A 27,309-nucleotide genomic window follows, 5' to 3' on the forward strand; every position below is an offset into this window, starting at 1 on the left:
AAAAGCAGTTGTGCTTCCACGGAGCTGCCAGTTATTCAAGGTGATGCTAGGGTTGCGCTTCCCTGTTGATGACATTACCGAGCCTCTAACAACATGTGAGCTGCACATTCCAGATGGTAATAATGCATCAATCATGGTGGCTGTCGGGGTTGTATCTCCAATAGACCGAACGAAGACACCAAGAATCCATGGGTCAGTTATTCAACCTGGATATGCTAGCGTCTCGGTCGATAGAGTGCTCAAAGGTTACAGCAATGTTCCTCTTGACATTGAAGGCGGTGATGGGGAGAAGACACTAGGAGAAGCAGAGAAGACATTTATTCAATGGCGCAAACGCTTCATCATCATTCCTGGGGCGCCACCGCTTCCCCTACCTCACCCTAGGTACGAATGATAGTGAATGAAATATTATTTTTCCATTAATTTTATATTGGCTTCAAAAATAATTGACCACAACTTGTTTTTGTAGCAGGGTCTCCCCCCAGCCTAGCCCAATCATTCATTCCCCATCTCATCACAGCGTCGCGGGGGGCGAGACGACTTCATCCCCACGGCGATCTCCAACTCCTACACCGGCCCCATCGCCTCCACAACGATCTCCAACTCCTACACCGGCCCCACCGCCTCCACAACGATCTCCAACGCCTCCACGCTGGACTCCAACACCTGGCCTCATCACCTCCACGCGGTCTCCAACACCGCCCCCACCACCCTCCACAGCGACGCACTACAAAGACGTCTAAGGTCCCGGCGGCAAAGAAGACCCCCAAAAAAGAGTTATTTCTCAAGAAATACTTCCTGAAAAGACTGATGAGCAAATAGCAGCTGAAGAAGGCAAAAAAGTGAAAGATTTTTTTATAGATATCCAAAAGCAGAGACAAGCGAAGCTTAAGGAGAAGTCGTACTTTTACATACCACGAGATCAGCTGAGGCAGAAGGTCGAAGCTCACAAGAAAAAGATGCTTGAAGTTCGTAAGCCACCGCCACTATCAGACTATGACTGCTCCCTCGTGAAGTCACATGATGCACATAAGAAAAGGAAAAGAGCATCAGGGAAGGATGTCCCACAGCTCGGACAACAGAAGCAACCAATGTAAAATCTTGTTGTTGCTAATCTCAACCCTGCAAACACCACCTCCTTTGTAAATGTGCCAACACCACCAAGTGTACACCACCATGTGTATATGTTTAGCATTTTCACAATCATTCCCAAAGGATATTAGCCACTCAACTTGCCACGCCACTCGATCCTAGCGACAATGCAAAGTTAGATCACTCGAGTGGCACTAGATGACCGATATGCAAACAAGTTTGCCCTCTTGATAGTACGGCCATCTATCCTAAACTCGGTCATAAACTTCTCTACACACCTATGACCGGTGAAATGAAATACCCTAGGTTATACCTTTGCCTTGCGCATTCCATTCCATCTCCTTCAATGTCGATGCAACACATGCACCAACACGATCAACAATGATATGATCCACTTCATATCATCACATGATCATATTGGTTCATCGATCTTGACTTTACTTGCTCTTCATCGTTGCCATCGTCCATCGACGCCAAGTCTTGCTCAAGCTTCACCGCCACGCGGTCCATCACTCCAAAGCCTTCGACTTGCCCTTCATGCTTGCAACCGGTCCATCAAGCCAAGTTGTCTTAATCTTCTCCACCTTGATCACATGACTCAATGTCATGTCTCATGTGCAATAAGCTCCTTCATCATCACATGCGTGAGCTTTGCAACATCTCCAAGCCATTTTCACCTTCATGGCATATGTTGCTCACACACATGTACCTATGGACTAATCACCCGTGTATCTCACATAAACACAATTAGTCCACCTAAGTTGTCACTCAATGTATTACAAACATAATTTATTTCACATGCCCATCTTAATTTCATCTTATCTTCATTTTAGGATGACTACAAAGCACTAGCTCCAGATGAGAATTCAAAAGTACTTGATGGGAAAGCATTGTACACCATGGCACGTGGAATGCCCCATGGCCGTGTTCTAATAGGCGATGGTGCTGTGGATAAGGCATGTGTTCTAGTACATGCCAAATCAGCATCGGTTATGCCACCCAATCATGATAAGTATCGAAGTGTGATCGCTGAAAATGAGCGATTGAAAGAAACTAATGGGCTACTCATTGAGGAAAATGGTGTCCATCGTGACCTTGTCATGGTAAAAATTGTTTATTATTTACAACATTTAACTCGCCCTATGCATGCATTTTTATGTGGGTGCCTTTTAACTGTAGAGAATTTATGCGGATTTAAAAAAAGAACCACCTGCTGATCTGCTGCAGCGCCTAGCAAACATTGATGCCCGCCGCAACCAGGTTACAACATTCATTTTATTATCTTGCACGTTTCATACTTTGTATTTTCTGGACATTTCATCTAGAGATTTAATAATGTTTGGTGGCAGAATGGCAATGCGAGTTGCAGCAGTGAACAAGTGGCTTCTTGTTGATTAGAAATGCCATTCTTAGTTTTATGTTGATGGTAAGGTAGCCAAGATCAGTTTTGCTTGGCGTAAAAATGGACAAAAAGAGAATCTTTATGTAAACAGTAACATTGATATAAGGCCTTAAGATCATCCTTTATCTTGACAACTCATTCTTCTATGCTTTACTGAGTAAACAAAAAGTGTAATGTGAATAAGCAAGAAAAACAGTAATGACACAATTTGTTTGCACAGATATTTTTAGGTGTTTATAAAAAAAGATATTTTTTAGGGAATATGTATTGGTTCACTTGAGTTTTGCTAATAATAGGAAACTAGTATATTGAGTACAACTATATTGCTTCTTGCAGACTACAAGTTTATCACTTGGAGGCTCTGAATCTGTTGATAATGGTTGGTACAACTACAACTACAATGATGATGAATTTGATGATGATTACACTATTGATGGCGCTGATGAGGAGGATTACACTGATGAGGATAGCACTGATGATGAAGCTGATGAGGACATGTCAGGTGATGATGGCATGTACGAGGAAGATGATCATGATGACATTTATGATGAAGCCAATAATCTACAGAATGCTGACTGGGAACTGGATAATGATGGCAATGGCTGCAGAGATGTTGAAAATGTCCAAGGTGACGATGAGCACTTAACTGGCCATGCACGCAACAAAAAGATGAGAGTGGCAACAGATGGGAGTGGCACACGACATGGTAACGCCAATGGCTCCAAGTGACTGGTAGGCTGTAGTTTGGATTTCCTTTTGGTCTAATTTGGTAGAAACCAACAGTGTTGTAGTGTATTGGTGCTGGTACCCTCCAAATGCAAGTGCGCACCAACTAACCTTTTGCTGATCGATGTAGTAAGCAATGTTGCCTTAAGCATGTGTTGCTGACATGTAGGCATGACTGGTGCTGGTGCCAGCTATCCTTTTGCTAATGTAGTGAGCAATGTTGCCTTAAGCATGGCTGCTACATGAAGGCATGAAACAATGTTGCCATATAGATTTTGTATATATCTGCAAAATGGTCTTGTAATGAACCATCGGATGTTGCATGTTATGTATGATTTTCTGATGTTATTATCTATATGACTATTGGATCATTAATGGATATTGTTTGATCCATTCGATTTAATTGTTCTGGTGAAATATTTCTGCCTTTTCCTTGGCGAGATCATATTTCCTTGGCTACCATATTTGTGCAAAATGTATTGCCTTGGCTGAGAAGGGAGCAAGGAAAATTAATTTTCTTGGCGGGACAACAGACAAGGAAAACAAGGTTTCTTGACGGTTTAAGGCCGCCAAGTAATACACCCTTAACTTGGCGGTAAGTAGCACTCAAGAAAATGCAATTACTTGGCGGTCGAGCACCCCCAAGGAAATATGATTACTTGACGGTGTATGACCCTCAAGAAAATGTATTTACTTGTCGGTTATTCACCCCCAAGAAAATGTATTTACTTGTCGGTCTGCTCATTTTCCTGTCCTCTTGTCGGTTGTTACATGTCCATGTTTTTCTTGGCAGGTTGGCAGTCAAGAAAACATTGCTTGAGGGCCAGCCGCCAAGGAAACTCTATTTTCCTTGCAATCCAAACTTGGCGGTTCATGCTTGGCGGTGCACCGCCAAAAAACATTTCCTTGGCGGTTTTCCTATATTCCTTGGCGGTTTTTGGCCGCCAAGAAAATTCCGTTCTGTGGTAGTGAATACTAGAAATTCTAACTAGATCCTAAAAATTCTCGTAAAAACCATAAACATCTTATCATTAATTAGGTATAACCTAATCACCATTGATAATAATAATAGCTATTGGATCTATTCTATTTTCTAAATAATTATCCACTTCTGCTACTATGTAAAGCAATATAAACTAACTCATGACTCTAATTTATATTGTACACATATATCATTAAGAAAAATGATCTAAGGTAGACCTAAATTTGCATTACTAATGTTCTCTTTTTATGGTCGATAATTTACATAACTCATTTTCATCTCATTATTAGAAAAAATAAATAACCCCTCAAATCTAAATCTAAATTATCAACATCTCCTATTACAAAAAATATTTAGACAACAAACAGAGCATATATATATTTCTACATTACCCACCTCTATCAATATTAATATAGCAAGATTTGATTAAAGTAAATATATGTGTCGTGCCAATATGCAATAGCAATAAAATATATATGTTATGTTTCATTAGATAAAAAATATTTCTTAACAACTCATATAGTAATGATACTAACAAATTATTTAAAACCATATAAACATAACTATAATTTATCTAGACTATTACTTTAGATATATTTATATATTTTAACTAAAATGTTTGACATGTCCATATTGATACTATAACCATAACTTCAAATATAATTCCTCGATAGAAAATTTCAATCATCTTGATAAGTAAAGACCACGGGTGGCTATATTTTCCCAGCCCTTTAAGAATACTCTAGAGTAAAATGTCGATCATTATAAGGTATAAGTATTAAAATTCTCTTAAGGTTAGCATATCTACCCCTGTTTGAGATCTCATTTCAAACTCTATGACTTATCTTAAGTGATATGGTAGATGTTTGAAAAATGGCTTATGCTATTGTAGTACTTAAAAACATACTCTATGGCCTAAAATACTTATTTTAAAAATGCAGGAAGGAGAGTAATGAAAGATACAATAAGAACAAGAGTTTCAACTTAACTTGAGGAGATAAAAAAATCCATAGTAGTTGATAAGAATAAATTTTGAAAAATCAAAATTTAGATTCATGGCTTCATAAGATACATGATGCAACAAGAGCCACCATGATTAATGATAAGATTTCAAAGTAATTGCATATTTAAAATATATAGAGGTGTCATGCAAAGCAAAAATATGAATATGGATAAAAAATATATAGATTAGTTCCTTGAAAAAATAGTAGATGACTAGATAAGGCTACTGAGTATCTACTATGTATATTATGTTAGAAATAAACAAAGAGAAAACATACAATTTAATACAAGTAGTTCTTTATTAATCAGATATACCCCTCTATTACAAATTATAAGATGTCTTGAGTTTTCTAAATGCATAACTTTTGTTATACACTTAGATGTTGTCCAGATAGATAGCAAGAAAAATATGTCTAGAAAAGCTAAAATATCTTATAATTTGGAATGAAGGAATTATTAACATACCTAATAATTATATCTCCTAAAATTCTAACCCGTGCAAGAGCACGGGTTGATGGACTAGTTATATTAATACAACAGAATAAAAAGAAGCCCTCACGGTCGCCTAGAGGGCCTAGAAATTACGAGATTGATTGGCAAAAAAGAGAAGAATATCCACCGTTGTATTTTATGATAGATCTACGGTCGAGAATGAATAAACACAACTGGGAAATTTTGGTTTCCAGTAGTAAAAGTATTACAAAAAAGAAAAACATGCATAGTTAAATTTTATGATGATCTAATAATGGCCGAGAATAAATAGAGTATAAAAACAAAAGAATATGGAATGTTAGATTTTATGATAATCCAACGTCCGAGAATAAAAAAAGTATCGATATCAAATACAAGACCTAGTGTCGACTAAATATACTCGGCAGTCCACCGAGGGGGATACCCACGATGATAGATTGATCGGAGAGGTGCGCATGAATAGGAGCAAGATGGTGACAGAGACATAAGATTAGACAGTTTCAGGTCGTCAGCTCGACGTAATACCCTAATCATGTGTTCTGCCGGTTTGTATTGGATATCATATGAGATTGAATGTGTTCTGAGGGGGTCCCCTACCCACCTTATATAGCCCGGGTAGGGTTACATGCCGATCAGGTCTAAGTCCAATCGGGTAACAGATAGTCTTTACATGTAATCTTACATTCGGCATATCCTAACAGATCCTATGCTATCTTCAGGATGTCGCCGAGGTGCCTTGCGGCGTACACCGAGCAATGCCATGTGCCACAAGCCTTCGTCTTGTGGGCTGAATCGTCCCTGCTAGGGCGGCCCATGTCCATCGCCGTGGGTACCCGGGGTCAGACCCCCCACACCTAGAAATTATGAGATTAATCAAAAAAAGAAAAGAATATGCAGCGTTGGATATTACAAGGATCAAACGGCCGAGAACAAATACACTAATCTTATCAAATACAGCGCCTAGAAATTATTAAGAGACTAATTGGAAAAAAAGAAAAGAATATGAATCTTCGAATTTTATGATGATCTAATGGCTAATAATAAGTAGAGTATTCATGTCAAATACAAAGCCTAGAAATTATGAAGATTAATCAGAAAAAAGAAAGAAATCTTATGCATTGTTGGATTTTACGATGATTTAACCGCCGAGAACAAATAGGGTATTTGTGTCAAATACAAGGCCCAAAAATTATGACATTAATCAAGGAAAAAAGAATATGTACCACTAGACTTTGTGATGATCTAACGGCTGAGAATAAGTAGAGCATACATATTAAATACAAGGCCTATATATTATGAGATTTATGAGGAAAAAAAAAGAAAAAAATAATGTTGGATTTCACGATGATCTAATAGTCAAGAATAAATAGAGTATCTGTGTCAAATACGATTAATAAATAACTCAATTCAATTGATATCTAATATGGCAAGAAAAATATTATAATCTAATTAAGATACAAATGAATTAAGACAGTACACATGGGCGCAAATCAAACTTCTGTTGACGGCAACTCGATTGCATGCAATTAGATGATGCCAACGAACAAATTCCAACAAAACCGGTTATCTGGTCAAAATTAGAAGAAAAAAATTACTAAGAATAGTGAAGAATTTTTTAGGACTACTCATCACAACCTTGGGTGTGTAACCTACTCATCACAAGTCCACAACCTTAGGTGTGTAACCTAACTCGTCACGCATCCAAGATGCCACTTTGGACCGTGGCCACATGGGTGTGTTGGTCACTTTTGCTTGTTCCATATTCCTGATAGATAGCCTCAGTGGCGTGGACGTACGGTGACTGCTCACGGAGTATATATGCGCTGTCGTTGTTCTCCATACTGTGTGAGCCTGTGAGGGCACCCAAGCCTACTAGTAACAGGCAGCAACGTACTACGTACGTGAGTATAAATAAACCATGCTATTTATCAGAAAAAATAGAAACAAGAACAATTTGGTCTCCCACTGATCCAAACCTGATCCTTCTCTTTCAGTGGAAGTAACAGTACATGTACAAGTCACATCGTTAGTGCCATTGGCGATTGAAAAGTTCGTTAGATTTTTTTTCCTGACATAATCTATTTATCAATCAGTAACGAGATGGCTATGATGGAGAAGTAAATCTCAAGATTTGCCGATTTATTTTATATTCATTTACACAGACGAGTTGAGTATGTGTATGCGCCTGGCACCACCTCTTCGCATGTTAGGTGGTGTTTGGTTCCAAGAACAGGGATGGTTCCAGGATATCCCACCTTGTCCAGCGTTTGGTCCATAACTCGAGAGAATATTCCTTGGAGATCGAGGGCAACCTCGTCTACCAAAATTGAATGGATTTGTTTGTCCCACTTGGGACACGACTTCTTGCGCGCGTATGGCAAAGCATGGGCCACGCTGGAGTGAGGAAGAAGGGGTTACTGTAGTACTTTCGTTTTTATTTAGTAATTAGTGTTCAATCATAGTCTAATTAGGCTTAAAAGATCCGTCTCGTGAATTTCGTCTAAACTGTATAATTAGTTTTATTTTTTATTTATATTTAATGCTTCATGTATGCGTCCAAAGATTCGGTGTGACGAAAAATCTTGAAAAATTTTGTAAAATTTTTAGAACTCAACACTACCATAGTAGAGAGCGCTGCCATGTGGGCGTGCTCTGCGGCCGGCCCGTGCGGTCAAGCTCCACCTCGATCCCGCTGCGTGCGGCCATGTGGGCGAGCTCCGCCGCCGGCCTCGCCACGTGCGGCCGTCGGGCGAGCTCCCCAGTTGGCCCGTGTAGACAAGATCTGCCCCGACCTCGCCGTGTGCAGGCATGCTCCGCCGTTGGTCGCGTCTAGGTGAGGCCTGTCCCCGACCCTGTCACGTGACGCCGTGCTCTACTGCTGGCCCCGCCGTGTGCGGCCGTCGGGAAAGCTCCGGCGGGGTGCGGCCGTTTGGGCGACCCGATCTACGTGCCTAGGAAAGGGAGCTGACCAGATGCGGGAGGGAGTAGAAAGGGAAAAAAAGACTGACACATGGGCCCTATATGTCCGTGTCTGATACTACTTTGGGTGTCTCCAAACTAAATAAAAATTGGAACAAACTCGACCTCCCTCAACCAAACACCAAAATGGGATCGTCTCATCTCTGAAAATTGAGATTATGGGTCTGTCTCATTTCTAGGTGTCTCCCAACCAAATGCAGCCTTAGCCATACCGAACCATTGGCGTCTCCAACTGTTCCATGGAGGAGTGTACAGTACTATGCCTGTGTGACTATGCGGAGTGCACCGTAGCGCAGGGTAACACACGTGTAGCGTGCACAGGGAGAAGCGGGGGGCCTAGTGACATGCATTGAACCATTGAATTGCTGTAAGGTGGGACGTTGGGCACAAAACAATCCTTGAATTTGTGCAGTAAGAGCAAGTATAAAAATAGGCGTGAGTGGATTGAACGTTGAGGTGGGGGAAAAAGAAGCAGAGAAGCGTGCTGTAAATTTACAATTAGCTTATACATAAGAACTAAAAACTTTGTGATAGAAAAAAACATATATTAATAATAAAGAACTAACTACTACACGAGTCACTACCCGAAAGCAATTTTTTTCCGTTGGTGCAAACCACTCCTCTCGGTTGCACTGCTCCGTCACGGACGCCTTAACTTTCCCCTGCGTTTCTACTGTACCGAGGGGAAAAGGTGCTGGCACCGACAGGGACGCCTAGAGCCAGAGTCTGCAGCTGAGCGTGCGCTCCAATCGCTGGCGTGGCCCACGTATCAGAGATAGAAGCGTGAAAAAGAGCACGCAGTGGACAGAGAAGAGTAGTGCGCAAGGGGAAATTTTTTTCCCACCCTTATCATCTCACGCTGCCCCCAACCAGTCGTCTCGCATCCCCGCCGCCCGCGCACTCGCTCGCGTAAGGGCAGCGACCCGCCCAAGCGGGCGCATCCGCCGCCGCCGCCGCCGCACCACCCAGCCGCGTCCGCCGCTGCCACCTCACCCCCACCCGCATCCGCCGCCGCTGCGTCCTCCCAACCTGCGCGCAGCTGTCACACGGCTGGTGTGGCCACGAACAGTGAAGAACGCTGAAGGAGGAAGCCTCTAGGAGAAGACGTTTTCCGTGTGGCTTAGCGTACTTATGTATTACGTTTTTCTTTCATGTACTGTCATGTGGGACCATGTGGTCATAGACTGTATCAAGCACATAAGTGCTGAACCCTGTACTAGGGAGAGACGTCGTGAACTCTATTATCAGAAAGCTAAGGCAGAGGGGTTAACCCTGCCCGCTTCTTCGTATCTGTGTATCCGTCTCGATCGCTCACGTCGACGGCGACTCGCCGGCGGCCAGGGGTGTGACAGTTGGTACCAGAGCTATCGTATCCTCGGCGTGGGTAGGGAGTGCTTCAGCTCTCCACCGGCGCTAGTTATCTTCCCCTTCACCGACGATCGGCGGCGGATCCAGCGGCCGACACCACCACCGACCCCACCACCACCATCACCACCACCATCACCAAGGAGCTTACCCCATCACGGTACGCCCTACTCCGCTCGCTTTGATCTACAACTCGTAATTCCGGTGGGCAGGTGATTTCGGTTAACGCCCCTGAGGTGTTTGACCTGAGATCCCAGAGGTCCCTCCTTAGGTTGAGCTGGGTCAGTGACGGCATAGGTGGTACCAATCTTGAGTCCTTGATCATGTCGCCACTCCTGCCCGCATCCACCACATAAACCCACCACCAGACCCCACTCACCCACCCTTCTTCCCCAACTACGGCTCCGTTGTTCGGCTGGAGACTTCACCAACACTCATCGGTTTGGAGGCAAAAAACCACTGTGAGTTTATACCATTCTAGCACGATTGATCGCTTGACAAGGGTTGTCGGGCGCCTGTCTCTGCGTAAAATTCCGTAGTCAACGCGATCAAGTCAGTGCGGTGGCGTTGGAGGGGGAGTGTCCATGAGCTTGGGTTGCAAGACTCTTGTTCTTGTGTAAAATCCCTAGGCTCTGCCTCACTCCCAGACGACGGTGGAAGTACTAAGCACGCAGAAGGGGAGGCATCGTCCAAACCTGTTGCTTGTACTACCCTATTCCCTGTTCTTTGTCCACTTGTCATCACGGCTCCACCAAAACCTTCGAAGCAAACACAGATTCTGCTGGACAACATGTCCAAGAGTATAGAGGAGGAGAAAACTCGCTGGGATCAGGTGATGGAGAACTTCGACTTGCTCTTCTCTCAAGTCAATGAAATTGGAGTCGTCTAGCAACAAATGAAATCCCAGATGGATATTCGTGGTGCTGCCATGGACCAATATTTAGCTGAGCAACACATGATAGCCCAGCAGGTTAAGGCAAATGGGGCAGCAGTAGCTCAACTCACCATGCAACAGTTTGAGAGGGAACCCAAATTTGAGGATGATAGCCCCGGATCTACTGTTGATGAAGAGGCTGAGCCCTTTAACAATGTGTTTGCCAAGTACAAGGGAACCCATAAGCCTGAACCTTCTAGGAGAAGAAAGCCTACATCCAAGTTTGAGAGAACAACTTCTCTGCCTACCCAATCCATGCCAAAAATGCAATTTCCCAAGTTTGATGGTGCCAACCCAAAGGTCTAGAGGGATAATAATGAGAGTTATTTTGAACTCTATCAATTGCCTGAAGGTATGTGGATAACTGCAGCTCATATCCATTTTGAGGGTAATGCAGCTAAATGGTACCAGGCATACAAACAGACTCACCGTTTTAGCAGTTGGGATCACTTTTGCTCAGTGGTAGAAGAGGAATTTGGCTCAGATGATTTCAGAAGTGCCATGAATGACTTGCTTGAACTGAAATAGACAGGAACTATTGAGGACTATACTACTCAGTTCCACAATCTCCAATTTGACATTACCATGCACAATCCACACTATGATGAGATGTTCTTTACACCACAATATGTGAGGGGATTGAAGGATGAAATTCGAAGCATGGTAGAGCCCCAGATGCCCACTACAGTGCAGAAAGCATCTGTACTGGCTATGATTCAGCAGAAACTGGTGGAGAGAAACAAAGGTGTCGATGTTTGACCACCGATAGCCTGCCACGGGGGTCCCTGGGGCAGTATGTTCGGGCTTCAGCGTATGCAGAACTCGATGGTTAATGCAAGAGATAGTCGATTTATCCTGGTTCGGACCCTCGATCTTTGATCGAGTAATAGCCCTACGTCCAGTCGGCGTTAGCCTTTGCGTTAGATTGATTGTCAAGTGTTGTGTTGTACAATTGTTATCTGAACCCCTGTCTAGGAACTCCGCTCTCCTTTATATAGTTAGGAGGCCAGAGTCCTAGTCGGTTTACAATGTAGAGTCCTAGTAGGATTACAGGGTAATACTACTACTAAGATTACAGGGGAAGAATCCTAGTTAGACTATATCTTCTCCCTTCCTTGCGGGGTATCCCGTGGGTCCCGCACCGACAAGCCCCCGAGCACTTCATGGTTGAGTTCTGGAAGCCTCGTCTTGCTCCTTCAAGTCTTGTCAAGTAGGAACAAGCGTCGTTCGAGTGCTTTCTTGAGCGAAACCGTGTAGCGCTTCGTGAGATCTTCGCATGGTGTGTACCTTTTTGAAGAAAAAAGTACTCCCATTTGGATGCAGCTCCCAAGCCTCTTGCTATTTGGCACAAGGAGCTTGAGGGTCTTTTCTTGAAATCGCCCTGATTCTTCGTCGAAGGGCTCCCGAGCATATACCCGGGTTCTTTGTCGAAAAGAGCTCGGATATAGCTATGTCCGGGTTCTTTTTGTCAAAAAGAGCTCGGATATAGCTATGTCTGGGTTCTTTTTGTCGTGTGGCCTTGAAGTCGTTTGTCTTGAAGAAGTCTTCTGAGTGATGTGCGCTTTTTTGAAGGAAAAAGTGCACTCACTAAGTGTAGCCCCCGAGCCTCTTGCTATTTGGAACAAAAAGTTGGAGGGTCTTGAATCTTATATCGTTTGAAAAACTGTTGTCTTGAATGACGTGTGCTTTTTTGAAGGAAAACGTGCACTCACTGAGTGTAGCCCCCTAGCCTCTTGCTATTTGGAACAAAAAGTTGGAGGGTCTTGAATCTGAGTTGTTCGAAAGAACTGAAAATCTCTCCTGTTGCAGCCCCCGAGCATATATCCAGGTTGTTTTGTTCAGGAAGAACTCAGATGCAAGGTCTTGGCATATTCTCTGGTAGTCTGCTGTTGTCAGATGTAGTTGTATGGTGATGGTTGAGTGTAAATGCTGTTTGTTCACGAGTTGTACAGTGTTGGTATATCCTTTCGAATATGCTTGTACTTGAGGACTGTTCCTTCATGCCTGAGTCCTCTTTCATTGAATTCTGTCTTTTCACTATGTCCTTTGTTAGGTTTGTTCCATTGGTGCTCCTGGTCCATGTGCACCGCTTCTTTGGCCTATAAATATCCTCCTCCTGTGCTGTTTTGATTCATCGAGCATTTTTGTTGCTTGGTCTAAAGTCTCCGTAGTCATGAATATGTTAGTTTGTGAAGTAGAACAACCCCTGGGCGTATTTTATAGTTCTTGCGTATCTTGCCATAATTGGAGGGAGTCTTGTGATAGGGATTAGAGGTAGGCTAATCCCGCAGCAGCATTGTACTTGGAAGTCGTGGCGGTAGTTGGAGGGAGTCTTGTGATGTGGGATACGATCCTTCATCTGGCAGTTCTAGGTTGATCCTCGTCGCCAGCCCTGAGACTGTCCGATGCAGATCAACACCATATCCAGCATCACATTGGACTTGGGTAGACAGATGCCTACCGGCCTTCTCTGCTCCATGTTGTCCCATCATGCTGTTGATCTCCACCTTGGATGCACTGTGTCCGTCCTTTGAAGAAAATAGTGTAGCCGAGTGCGGTTTGTTCTACCGAGTAGCAATTTAGAACACGTAGTCGTTCCAGAGCCTAGCTGTGTCTGGGTTCCTCTTTGCTACCTTGCTTGTCGTAGTACTAAGTTCATTGGGTCTTGTAAGATGTGTAATCTTCTATTTTTTTGAAACCATTCATAATGGAAAAAATCTTGTCTTCTGAGTTGTCATTCTTTATTCTGCTGATTTCCCGGTTGTTTGTGAGAATCCTGAGTTCTTTCTATAAGACCCAGGTTGTTGTGTTCCTTGTTGGTAACCCTTCGTTACTTTATGGTTGATGAGTTCTTTTCGTAGCAATATGATAACTCCGCCATTGTGCTGGATGGATAAGTTTGAAATCTGCCCGTTGAACTGTACCGTTGTGTGGATTTGAGCCGTCCATCATTTTAGCTGCGTCAGTAAATGGACCGTTGCGTCCTCATGTTGTGTTAAAACGGGCCTGGTGGGCCACGTTTTTACTGGTGTAAAATCTATTTAAAGGCCTTTCTCCTCCTTTTCTTTGGTACCCTGTCTTTGCCTTGAAACCCTGGCCTTCGCAACTCTGCCGTCGCCATTGCCGCCGTCATCCGAGCGCTGCCGTCCGAGCCTTCTCTCTCCCTAGTGCCTTTTTGCTTCCGCTAGTACATGGGTAGGAAGAAAGCCATGAGCAAGTCCCAGGCAGCCTTTGTGGACGAGGAGTCATCACTTTTCGTGATCGAGAACCAAGAGTTCATGGCCATGAGGGCTGCCCAGAAGGTTTGGCCGGCTCCGACAACGACTGAAGACCAACTTCGTGAGCTTGTTGGCGATGGTATGATCCAGAGCAAGGACATTGCTAAATGGAGGGCTCCAGGCGAGCATCGGGTCCCTGCTCCAGGTCCTGGTGAGATTATTCTCTTCGTTTCCTTTATCCATGCTGGACTTTGCCTCCCGGCTTCTGCTTTTCTTCATCGGTTTCTTAGCTATTTTGGGATTAGCCTGAATCATCTTGCTCCCAATGCTGTCCTCCATCTTTCTGTCTTTGTTCATCTCTATGAAACTTTCCTTGGAATTCCTCCTTCTCTTTCCCTCTTTCGCTACTTTTTCTGCCTGAAGCCACAACCCCGCCGTGATGACACCAATGTTCTTGGTGGCTGCGGGATCCAGTTTCGCCAGGGTCTTAAGAGCAAATTTTTTTACTATGACCTGGTTGATTCTGTAAGGGATTGGCGTGCTGACTGGTTCTATGCTGCCAACTTAAATCCTCCTCTTTCTGTTCACTCCGGATCTGGTCCCTTGGTTAATGACCGATGGGAAAAGAACCATGTGACGACTGCTGAGCTCCAGACGATCAAGCCTTTTCTCGAGAGGATTTGCACTCTGAAACAACAAGGCTTGACCGGCTTCGGTATTATTTCAAGTTTTCTTCGTCGCCGAGTTCAACCTTTGAAGGAGCGCGAACATTACGGTTTCGAGTACTCTGGGGCGGAGGACCCTTCTCATATGGTCCCTGCCCTTGAGTTGACCGATGAGGAGGTGCTCGAGCGTCTACAGAAGATGCTGAAAGGAGTAAGCGTTGTTCCGCTTGCTGTCCTTGAGTACAGCGCTAAGAACCCGCCCCCTGCTGTGAGTTGTTCTTTTCTTTATGCAAGTACTTTTGATTCTCTTTTGTTGTATCCACTTTTGCTTAATCTTCCTTGTCTTGTTGTTTTTCTCTTTTATAGGAATTGGGGCGTAATTTCACTGATCCAATTCCCCTTGATGATCTCCCTGCAAATGTGGAGGCTAGGGGTAGTCTTGCTAGGGTGTCCTTAACCAGTAAGTTTCAAACTACCATGATGCTTCCTGGTGTTTCTTCCACATTTTCTGACGTATATGAAGAGTATGTTCCTCGTCTAGTTCCTCGAGCTTCTCGTACTTTCGGAAAGTGGGGGCGAGCAAATAGTTCTTCTTCTGCTCCATCTGCTGCCAAGAAGTCTCACCAGTCGAGTACTTGTCTAGGTACTCCAGTTGTCGCTAGCATGCTCTTAGGTGAGCATATTAATACGCTCTGTCCCTTTGCTGTTTGTTTTTATCTTTGATCGAGTACTTTTGTAATTTTTTTAGCTGGCGCTATGGTGGCCTTGATCGAGAGTGAGGAGGAAGGGGATGATGATGCTACCCTCGTTACTCGTCGGTGAGTTCTTTTCTTGTTTTCCTGTTGTTGAACTCCTCTTTTTGTTTTGACTTTGGTCTTGTTCTCTTGTAGTAAGCGGTCATCGGATTCGAGTTCTTCTGGGGCTCCAGTACCGGCTGCACCGCTCCCACCGCAGGGTGGCGGTGATGTTTTTGCCGCTGTGGTTCCCCCTGCGAGGTCTTCTTTTGGTTTCATGAAGAAGAAGATAGCTAAGTGAGTGCATTCTGGTTTCATTTCTTTGCTTCTATTCCCCTTTTTTTCTTATTCTTTTTGACGAGTTTCCTTGTCATCTTTTAGGTCTTCGTCTTCCCCGAGCCTCCAGTCGACTTCTTGTCAGACCTTTGGTGCGCCCTTGCGTACCAAGTCTCAGGACTCGGAAAGCACGGTCGCCGAGGTGGCTGTGAGGGGGACGGAGTCCGCAGCAGCTGATTTACCGGCTCCTGAGGTGACCGTGGCCATTGCGGCGGGTTCATCTGAGGGATTGGCCGTGGCTTCCTAGGAGATTACCCTAGTCATGCCTTCTTCGCCTCGGCCGGCTTCTCCTTCTCCTCTTCTTGCCTCCGGTGGTCCGCCTTCGGCTGATGACGTGGTGCAGCAGTTTGATGCCACTCATCGATTGTCGGAGCTAACCGCCGCCTAGGGAAGCTTGTCGACCCTTGCGACTTATTTTGGGGAAAGGCTCCAGGTAAGTTTTTCTATAGTTCTTTCTTTGGATGTTTGTTTTTCTTCTGTCCTTATGTCTTATTTTTCTTTCTCTCTTTTTGCTCAATCTTTTTCTCATGATCATACCGGCTTCTTTTTCTCGTCTGAAAATGAGAAAAAGTTGTCTTCTGAGGTGAGTACCCTGAAGGCAGAGCTTGACATCTGTTGGGCCGAGTTGGAGACTGAGCGTCAGATGCATCAGAATGAGGAGAAGGCTCTCCGTGCCTGGGTAGTTGAGGCAGAACAGCAGAGGGATGTAGCTGCCCTGGAGGCCTAAAAATGTGGAGGTCATGAAGAAGGAGTGCCATGGTATCGCGAGTTCTTTTTCGCTTCCCTTTGTATTCAAATTCGCTTTTCTGCTGACTTGTCTTTTCTTGCTTGGTCTAGCTCTAAGAGTTGAAAAGCAGAAGCTCTCGGAGGGTATCGAGGAGATGAAGACACTTATTCGAACTAGCCACAATAAGGCTGAGGAGGTAATTACTCAAGCTGAAGAAGAACTCACGCTTGCTAAATTGATTAGGCGTGGAGCTGACAGAGATCTTGTGCAGGCCCAAAAGACTGTCGAGGACTTGACTGGCAAGTTGGCAACGGCTATTGAAAACTAGAAAGCTTTGTGGAAGTCTTTTCGGTCAGTAGCCGACCTTCTTCGGACTTCAGCAGACGATGGTCATTCTTGGGCTCAATTCATTCCCCAAGTGCCGACCCGTTTCCAGGAGTTCATGAAGAGGTGTGCCCATCTTTGCACCAGGAACGTTCTTGCCCAGGTCCGGGTTCTTTCTCTGGATTTTCCTTTGTCCAAGGTTGCCGATGAAGCCGAGAGCCAAGAGTACCTGGATGCTGTTGAGAGGTTGGAGCCTGAGGTCGATGACTTAGCCAGGAAGATTGTAGATAATCTTAACATTGATGTTTCTTCTCCTAATGACAATGCCTGATGTAATCGACCTTTGTATTCTAGCTTCTGTAACAAAACACTATACTTGAAAACTGAATGGATAATCTTTATTTTTTGTTGATGTCTTCTTTGTCTCATAAACAACTTGGCTTTGGTAAATCATTGTCTTGACAAACTTTCTTGATCTATCGAGTGCTTTTCTGGCTTTCATTTGTGCCTTGTAAACAACTCGGTATATGTAGATTGATGTCTTGACATACTTCCTTGATTTGTCGAGTGCTTGTCTGGCTTTCGTTTGTGACTTGTAAACAACTCGGTCTAGATCGTTGTCTTGATGAACTTTGTGTTCTTGTTAGTACTGAAAAGACTTAGGACATCTCCAGCTTCTTCTTTTTGGCTTAACTTGGAGTGTGGTCAGCATCTTGTTCTATCTCTGGTTGCAAAAACATCTTAGGACCGGCAAGCCCCCGAGCACTTCATGGTTGAGTTCTGGAAGCCTCGTCCTATCTTTGGTTGCAAAAACATCTTAGGACTGGCAAGCCCCCGAGCACTTCATGGTTGAGTTCTGGAAGCCTCATCTTGTTCCTTCAAGTCTTGTCGAGCAGGAACAAGCATCGTCCGAGTGTTTTCTTGAGCAAAACCATGTAGCGCTTCTTGGGATCTTCTGAGTGTAGCACTCGAGCCTCTTTGCTATTTGGAACAAGGAGCTGGAGGGTCTTGTCTTGAAATTGCTCTGATTTATGTTTAGGCTTAGTTTCAGTCGTTTTGCTTTTTGGTTCGGGTGTTAGCTTATTAGCTACCCTCATCGGCGTGCTCAAGCATCTTTTCAGCTCTTTTGCTCTTGGCCGGTATGCTCAGGCGTCTTTTCAGCCATTTTGCTTTTTGGTTTAGGTGTTAGCTTATTAGCTACCCTCATCTGCAGGCTCAAGCATGTTTTCAGCTCTTTTGCTCTCGGCCGGTATGCTCAGGCGTCTTTTCAGCCATTTTGCTTTTGGTTTCGGGTGTTAGCTTGTTAGCTACCCTCATCGGCGGGCTCAAGCATGTTTTTAGCTCTTTTGCTCTTAGCCGGTATGCTCAGGCGTCTTTTCAGCCATTTTGCTTTTTGTTTCGGGTGTTAGCTTGTTAGCTACCCTCATCGGCGGGGCTCAAGCATGTTTTTAGCTCTTTTGCTCTCAGCCGGTATGCTCAGGCGTTTTTCAGCCATTTTGCTTTTTGTTTCGGGTGTTAGCTTGTTAGCTACCCTCATCGGCGGGCTCAAGCATGTTTTTAGCTCTTTTGCTCTCGGCCGGTATGCTCAGGCGTCTTTTTAGTCATTTTGCTTTTTGGTTTATGTGTTAGCTTGTTAGCTACACTCATCGGCTGGCTCAAGCATGTTTTCAGCTCTTTTGCTCTTGGCCGGTATGCTCAGGCATCTTTTCAGCCATTTTGCTTTTTGTTTCGGGTGTTAGCTTGTTAGCTATCCTCATCGGCGGGCTCAAGCATGTTTTTAGCTCTTTTGCTCTCGGCCGGTATGCTCAGGCATCTTTTCAACCATTTTGCTTTTTGGTTTGGGTGTTAGCTTATTAGCTACCTTCATCGGCGGGCTCAAGCATGTTTTTAGCTCTTTTGCTCTCGGCCGGTATGCTCAGGCGTCTTTTCAGCCATTTTGCTTTTTTGTTGCTCATTGGAAACAACTCGGGGAAAGCCATAATAAGACATGTGTTTGTCAGGAAAGAACCATCTTTATTGATCATGAATATCAATAGGTCATAATAGTACATATGTTGTTGATGAGCGCTATCTTTGTTGATCATGAACGTTGATCTCTTGTGGCTTGTATATATATTTTCCCTTCAGTTGTTTTCATGCGTAGAATCTTCATAGCTGGCTGATGTGCCATGTATTGTTGAATTCTTTTCCATCTTCAGTTATCAACTTGTATGTGCCCGGTCCGGTGACTTTTGTGATGATAAAAGGTCCTTCCCATGGACTGAGTAGTTTATGGCGTCCGTTGTTTTTTTGTATTCTTCTTAGTACTAGGTCTCCGACTTGTAATGATCGAGACTGGGTATTCTTGTTGTAGTGGCGTCTTAATCCTTGGAGGTATCTTGCTGATTGAAGGGTAGCGTTTACTCTGACTTCTTCTGTACTATTGAGCTCTAGTCTTCGGGTTTGTTCTGCTTCTCCTTCGTCATATTGCTCTATCCTTGGCGACGTCTAGATCAAGTCGACAGGTAGTACGGCTTCTGATCTGTAAACTAGGAAAAAAGGTGAGTATCCGGAGGCTCTGCTTATTTGAGTCTGTAGCCCCCATACGACCTTGGGTAATTCTTCAATCCATTTTGATCCATAGTCTACTAGTTCTTCATACAATCTTGGTTTTAATCTAGCTAGTATGAGTCCGTTAGCCCTTTTGACCTGTCTGTTGGCCTCTGGATGTGCGACTGATGCGTAATCTATTCTGAAGCCGCAGTCCTGTGCCCAACTTTGGAATTCTGTGGCTGTGAAGGGAGAACCCAAATCCGTGATGATTCGATTGGGCATGCCGAAGCGGTGCATAATGTCTTGGTTGAACTTGACTGCTTTGGCTGCGCTGTATTTTGCGAGTGGTTTGTATTCAATCCACTTGGTGAACTTGTCAATTGCTACGAAGATGTACTCGAAGCCGCCTTTTGCTTTCTTGAGAGGTCCTACTTGATCTAGCCCCCAGCAGGAGAAAGGCCAAGCAGGTGGGATGCAGATGAGGTTGTGAGCTGGCACATGAGCTTGTCTTGCGAACATTTGACAACCTTTGCATCTTCTGACGAGTTCTTCTGCGTCTTTCAAAGTGGTTGGCCAGTAGTAACCGGTGCGGAATGCTTTACCGACTAGTGTTCTTGAAGCGGCGTGATTTCCACAGCAACCTGAGTGTATTTTGTCTAGGATCTCTTTGCCCTCTTCAAATGAGACGCATTTTAGGAGTACTCCTAAAGATGTGGCTCTTCTGTAGAGCTTGTCTCCTACTAGGACGTAATTCTTGCTTCTGCAAACAACTCGGGTAGCTTCCTCTTTTTCCGCTGGCAACTTATTCTCTTTGATGTAATCAATCAAAACCTGGGTCCATGAAGTGGTGATTACCGAAATCTGGGTGCCTTTGGCTGAGATTTTAGGGGTTATCTCACCGGGTTGTTTGATAGAGGGAGCTGATAACTCCTCTATGAATACACCGGGTGGGACCTTCGGCTTGTCTGATCCAAGCTTGGCGAGGACGTCTACCGCAATATTAGAATCGCGTAGGACGTGTAGAATTTCTAATCCTTGAAAATGTTTTTTGAGCTTTCGTATTTCAGCACAGTAAGCGCCCATGTTTTCTTTGGTGCAGTCCCAATCTTTGTTGACTTGATTGATTACCACTGCTGAATCACCGTAAACGAGTAAACGCTTGATTCCGAGGGTAATTGCCACTCGTAGCCCATGGATGAGGGCTTCGTATTCTGCTTCATTGTTTGTAGCTTGCCATAATATCTGAAGGACATACTTGAGTTGCTTTCTATCTGGAGAAATTAGGAGGACGCCTGCACCGGCTCCGCCTAGCTTGAGTGATCCATCAAAGTACATCTTCCAATGATCAAGGATGGTACTTGACATAGGTTGTTGAATTTCTGTCCATTCGGCAACAAAATCAGCTAGGGCTTGAGATTTAATTGCCTTTCGTGGGGTGAAATCGATATTGAGAGCACCAAGTTCAACTGCCCACTTAGATATGCGCCTTGTTGCGTCTCTGTTGTGTAAGATGTCTCCGAGTGGGAAATCTGTCACCACGGTAATCTTGTGGCTTTCAAAATAGTGGCGAAGCTTGCGTGAAGTGATCAGGAGGGCGTAAAGTAGTTTTTGCACATGCGGGTACTGGATTTTTGATGCTGTCAGTACTTCACTGATGTAGTATATGGGGCGTTGTACTTTATATACACGTCCTTCTTCTCTTTCTATGACAATCGCTGTGCTGATCACAGTAGAAGTTGTCGCAATGTACAACATCATGTCTTCGTATTTCTTCGGAGGTGTGAGAACTGGTGAGGAGGTGAGGTATGCCTTGAGCTTCTTGAAAGCTTCATTGGCTTCTTCTGTCCACTCGAACTTGTCTATCTTCTTTAGCAATTTAAAGAAAGGTAACCCTTTTTCGCCCAGTCTTGATATGAAATGATTGAGGGCCGCCATGTAGTCTGTTAGTTTCTGCACATCTTTGACACTTCGAGGAGGGCCCATCTCTGTTATGGCTCGAATCTGCTTGGCGCTTGCTTCGATTCCGCGATGACTGACCAAGAATCCGAGTAGTTGTCCCGAAGGAACTCCGAATACACACTTGTTTGGGTTCAATTTCCACCTCCATCTTTTTAGGTTTTCCAAGGTTTGCTTTAAGTCTTCAATTAGTGTATCCGGGTTCTTTGTCTTTACTACTACGTCATCCACGTATGCTTCTACGTTTTTGCCGATCTGATCACCGAGGCACGTCTGGATAGCTCTTTGGTAGGTGGCACCAGCATTTTTGAGTCCAAATGACATGGTTTTGTAGCAGTAGGCACCAAATGGAGTGATGAAAGATGTTTTGCTTTGGTCTTGTTCCTTTAATGTGATCTGGTGATATCCTGAATAGCAATCAAGGAAGGATAATAGGGTAGATCCTACTATTGAATCAACTATCTGATCAATGCGTGGTAGCCCGAACGGATCTTTCGGGCAGTGTTTGTTGAGATCTGTGTAGTCAAAACACATGCGCCACTCGTCCGTATTCTTTTTATGTGCCAAAACTGGATTTGCTAGCCAATCTGGATGGAGGATTTCTCTGATGAATCCGGCTGCCATTAGTTTTGTAATTTCCTTTTTAATTCCTGCCTTCTTGTCGGGTGAGAATCATCGTAGTCGTTGCTTCAAAGGCTTGGAGCCTTCATTGATATCAATTCTGTGCTCAGCCAACTCTCTTGGGACCCCTGGCATGTCGGCCGGCTTCCAAGCGAAGATATCTTTGTTGTCCCAAAGAAAGTTGGTGAGCGCGAGTTCCTATTTTGCCAAGAGGTGAGCGCTGATTGTTGCCGTTTTGGAGGGATCACCGGTGCCTAGGTCGATTTGCTTGACGTCGGCTTCTTTTGGTGGTGCTAAGATGCTGGGTTTTTTAGCCGGTACCACGAGCTCTTCTGGGCTCATTTCTGCTGCAACAGTGGCTATTTCTTTTCTTCCATCGGCGGCCTGTGCCTTTGATGCAATTTGGATTGCCTGAACATCACAGTCAAAGGCGTGCTTCAAATCACTCCAGAGAGAAAGTAATGGAGACGGGGATCCCGATCTTCCGTCAGGTGATGGTAACTATCATTGTGGCGGAGAATGACACACCGATCCGGCTTCAGATCGAAAGATCGAACCCTACAATCTTAGCACCACAGCTCCTCTAGTTATCAACCAAGTCATGGACTAGGTTGACCTTGCCAAGAAGGCTAATCCTTGCCTGTGCAACGAAGAACACAAGCAAGAACAAGAAAGAACACAATTAAATTGCAGATGAAAGATTATCTCACGAAGTTGGGGTCTCACAAACCGATGAACGGCGAAACTGTTCTTGACAGAATAATCTAAGCAAAACTTGAACTCTAATGGAGGGGCGGCGGCTGTTTATGAAGACTCTAGGGTCGTGCAAGACCCCTGGACGCGCCCCTAATGGGCCCAAACTTGATACATGGTCCAACGGACCAAAAGACGGTGTTGCAGCACCTTGGCAGATTTTGGACGCTGACTTGTTTCGATGATTCCCGTTGATTCTGAATAGCTTTTGACATGAAACCACTTGGATTGGCTTCCTTATCAAATTAGCTTTCCATCCATATGTGGATCATCGAAAACATAGTCATGATGCATCCTGGGCGACCAGTTTAAGGCAGACTGGTCCTGGAGGCCGAGGCAGACTCGAATTCTTGTTGGACTGGGCCTCCGGCTTGTGTTGGACGTCCTTGCTGGTCATCATAACCTCCACCACTTCCTCTAAGTCCTTCATGACCCTCTCCAATGTTCCTAAGCAAGATAACATCATTAGGTAGTAGTCTATTCTCAAAAGTATGAAAAGTATCGCTTAAGAACGAGCTCACCTCTAAATTGAGTTGTCGCTTTCGAGCCTGGGTCATTGGACCTTGCATGACGGTTGGAGGATCAGTGGGTACCTCTAAAGAAGTGATGTCCTCATCATCCTCCCCCTCTTGAATTGGAGTCGTCCTCGACTCAAGCTCATCTTCTTCTCCCAAATAAGGTTTCAAATCTATAATGTTAAAGGTGGGACTAACTTCGAACTCGGGTGGCAATTCAAGTTTGTAGGCATTATCATTTATTTTCTCAATGATCTTATAAGGACCAGCTGCTCTTGGCATTAATTTAGACTTACGCAGCTCAGGGAATCTATCTTTTCTCAAATGTAACCAAACCAAATCACCCGGTTTAAGTTTAATCTCTTTTCTACCTTTACTACCAGCAATTCTATACTTTTCATTCATTCTTTCAATATTTGCTTTAGTTGTTTCATGCAACTTACGAATAAAATCAGCACGCTCTCTAGCATCACTATGTATTCTCTCAGTGGTAGGTAAAGGCAAAAGATCAATAGGAGCATGGGGGTTAAAATCATACACTACCTGAAAAGGACTTACCTTGGTGGTTGAATGTTCTGCCCTGTTATATGCAAACTCCACATGCGGCAAACACTCTTCCCACATCTTCAAATTGCGCTTCAAAATTGCTCTCAACATGGTAGACAATGTTCTATTCACAACCTCAGTTTGCCCATCAGTTTGGGGATGACATGTTGTAGAAAACAATAGCTTGGTCCCCAATTTATTCCACAACGTGCACAAAAAATGACTCAAGAATTTTGCATCACGATCTGAAACAATAGTAGAAGGCATACTATGCAAGCGAACGATTTCTTGAAAGAAAAGGTCAGCAATATGAACAGCATCGTCGCTCTTATGACAAGGAATAAAATGTGCCATCTTAGAAAAACGATCAACCACCACAAAAATACTATCCCTCCCCCTCTTAGTCCTTGGCAATCCCAACACAAAATCCATAGATATATCTGCCCAAGGAGTAGAAGGAACAGGAAGAGGCATATACAAACCATGTGGGTTCAACCGCGACTTAGCTTTTTGACATGTGGCACTACCGAGCCACGTACCGCTCTACATCTCGCCTCATCCTTGGCCAAAAGAAGTGTGTGGACAGCACCTCCTTCGTCTTCTTGGCACAAAAATGTCCCATCAATCCTGCCTCCATGTGCCTCCTGCAACAACAAAAGACGAACAGAACCAACTAGAATGCATAGGTGGTTAGCTCTAAACAAAAACCCATCGCTGATCATAAACTTATTCCATGTGCGTCCCTCTCTACAATTAAGCAACACATCCTTAAAATCAGGATCAAGCGCATATTGTTCTTTAATGGATTGAAGACCAAAAATCCGGCAATCAAGTTGGGACAGCAATGTATATCTTCTAGACAAAGCATCAGCAATCACATTATCCTTCCCTTTCTTGTGTTTGATAATATAAGGAAAAGATTCAATAAATTCAACCCATTTAGCATGCCTACGATTCAGATTATTTTGAGAGCGAAGATACTTAAGCGATTCATGATCAGAATGAATAACAAATTCTTTAGGCCACAAATAATGACGCCACGTCTCTAAAGAACGAACAAGTGCATACAATTCTTTATCATACGTGGAATAATTAAGAACAGGACCATGCAATTTTTCACTAAAGTAAGCAACTGGTTTACCATCTTGCATCAAAACACCACCAATGCCAACTCCACTAGCATCACATTCTAGCTCAAAAGTCTTACCAAAATTTGGAAGTTGCAGCAATGGTGCGTGTGTAAGCTTGTCCTTCAAAGTGTCAAAGGACTCCTCATGTGCCTCTCCCCAATGAAACACCACTCCTTTCTTCGTCAACTCATGCAACTGGGGCAGCAATGGTGATGAAATCTTTGACGAAGCGGCGGTAGAATCCTGCAAGACCAAGAAAACTCCTCACCTATGTGATAGTTTGGGGAACCGGCTAGCTCTTTATGGCTTCAATTTTCATCTCATCCACCTCAATTCCCTGTGGAGTTACAACATAGCCAAGAAAAGAAACTCGATTCGTGCAAAAGATGCACTTCTCAAGGTTACCAAATAGACGTGCATCACGTAAAGCATTACTCACGTAAGTGATCCATATGTTCATCAAAAGACTTGCTGTAAATCAATATATCATCAAAGTAAACTACCACAAAATGTCCAATAAAAGCTCTTAAAACCTCATTCATTAAGCGCATGAAAGTGCTAGGTGCATTTGTCAAACCAAAAGGCATTACTAACCACTCATACAACCCGAATTTGGTTTTAAACGCAGTTTTCCATTCATCTCCAAGTTTCATTCTAATTTGGTGGTAGCCACTTCGCAAGTCAATCTTAGTGAAAATTATAGAACCACACAACTCATCAAGCATGTCGTCTAGCCTAGGAATAGGATGACGATACCGAATAGTAATATTATTGATGGCTCTACAATCAACACACATACGCCAACTTCCATCTTTCTTAGGAACCAAAAGTACAGGAACGGCACAAGGACTAAGGCTTTCATGTACATACCCATGGTCCAAAAGGTCTTGGACTTGTCGCTGAATTTCCTTAGTCTCCTCTAGGATTGGTTCGATAAGCAGCACGGTTGGGCAAGGTTGCTCCTGGAATCAAATCGATTTGATGCTCTATCCCTCTCATAGGTGGCAGCCCCGGGGGTATCTCAGCGGGAAAAATGTCCTCATACTCCTGCAAAAGGTTAGTGACAGTAGAAGGTACCGAACTAACAATATCATCAAGCAAAAACATAGCTCGTTTGCATACCAAAGCATAGCAAATATCATCATCAGAAATTTCAGCAAAGTCACATTTTGTTGCAAGCATAACCCCACCCTTCAATTTAATCCCCTCAGCCTTAGAAATAGATGTAGACTTATCCTTTTTAGGTGGGAAAATAGAATTAGCAACTTGCTGATTTTCAGATTGAACATCATTCAAACTAGCAGCGCGTTCTCTATCAGCTTGTACAATTTGAGCAGGGGTCAAAGGTACCAAAGTAATTTTCTTTCCTTTATGCACAAAAGTGTATTTATTACTTCTACCATGGTGTGTAGCATCATTATCATGTTCCCAAGGATGACCCAATAAGAGTGAACAAGCTTGCATAGGTACCACATCACAATCAACAGAATCAGCATAAGAACCAATGGAAAATGAAACTCTGCAAGTTTGTGTTACCTTTGCTTTACCTAGAATCATTTAGCCACTGAATATGGTATGGACGTGGGTGTGGGCGTGTGGTCAAGCCAAGCTTCTTGACCAAATCAGAACTCACCAAATTGTTGCAGCTACCTCCATCAATAATGACACGTGCTCGACGGTCGCTGATGATGAAGAAAATCTGGAACAAGTTATGGCGTTGTAGCTTCTCAGGTTGCTGGACTTGTGAGCTGAGCACCCACTGTACAATGATGCTCCTATAAGCCACCGTGGCCTCGTCACCAAGGACTTCGCCGTCCTCCTCATCTACATCTTGGTCTTCTTCATCCTCAATGTCAGAGGTGCTAATGTAACCATCTTCTGTAGCAATATATGCCCGCTGACTTGGGCAGTCCTTCTGCACATGGCCAATGCCATGGAAGTGGTGGCACTGAATGCCCGAAGTGCGTCCCATCGATGCAACGGATGAGGAACTCTTGGTAGGCACCTGCAAAGAATTTTTACCTAAATCTGAAGGTCGTGCGGGAGGTGCCTTAGGTGTAGCAGAAACTCCAGAGGCTGTTGGTCGCTTGCTCGCTGGAGGAGGCGGCCGAAAGGTGGTTGGCTTGGTCAGCCCCGAAGATGGTGCCGAGCGTGGCATGTATGTGCTGGTGCTGACCTTGCTCTTGCCCTGCTGTTCACGCCCCTGCAATTCCTTTTCTGCAAGCATAGCAAACTGAAACAACTGGTTGATAGTGTTAAATTCTTTATAATCAACAATGTCCTAATCTCATGCCTCAAA

The 27,309-nt window shown here is 44.0% G+C and overlaps 1 protein-coding gene across 1 annotated transcript; it reads left to right on the plus strand.

Annotated features, from left to right (window-relative positions):
* Positions 1-2,047: 2,047 nt before the first annotated feature.
* LOC136533569 (uncharacterized) lies at positions 2,048-3,542 on the plus strand. The gene is made up of 3 exons (XM_066526127.1): positions 2,048-2,195; positions 2,272-2,352; positions 2,831-3,542. Exons 1-3 carry the CDS (start codon positions 2,085-2,087, stop codon positions 3,221-3,223), a joined length of 585 nt encoding a protein of 194 aa, XP_066382224.1. The 5' UTR covers positions 2,048-2,084; the 3' UTR covers positions 3,224-3,542.
* The last annotated feature ends 23,767 nt before the right edge of the window (positions 3,543-27,309 follow it).

This window comes from Miscanthus floridulus, unplaced genomic scaffold (genome assembly GCF_019320115.1).
Source record: "Miscanthus floridulus cultivar M001 unplaced genomic scaffold, ASM1932011v1 fs_9_1_2, whole genome shotgun sequence".
NCBI classification, from domain to species: domain Eukaryota; kingdom Viridiplantae; phylum Streptophyta; class Magnoliopsida; order Poales; family Poaceae; genus Miscanthus; species Miscanthus floridulus.

What these genes read in the sequence shown, in the direction of transcription:
- LOC136533569 (XM_066526127.1), top strand. Translation starts at nt 2,085, where the DNA reads ATGCCACCCAATCATGATAAGTATCGAAGTGTGATCGCTGAAAATGAG. An exon ending in TCCATCGTGACCTTGTCATG is followed by an intron (nt 2,196 to 2,271) that starts GTAAAAATTGTT and finishes TTTTAACTGTAG; the next exon opens with AGAATTTATGCGGATTTAAA. An exon ending in TTGATGCCCGCCGCAACCAG is followed by an intron (nt 2,353 to 2,830) that starts GTTACAACATTC and finishes TGCTTCTTGCAG; the next exon opens with ACTACAAGTTTATCACTTGG.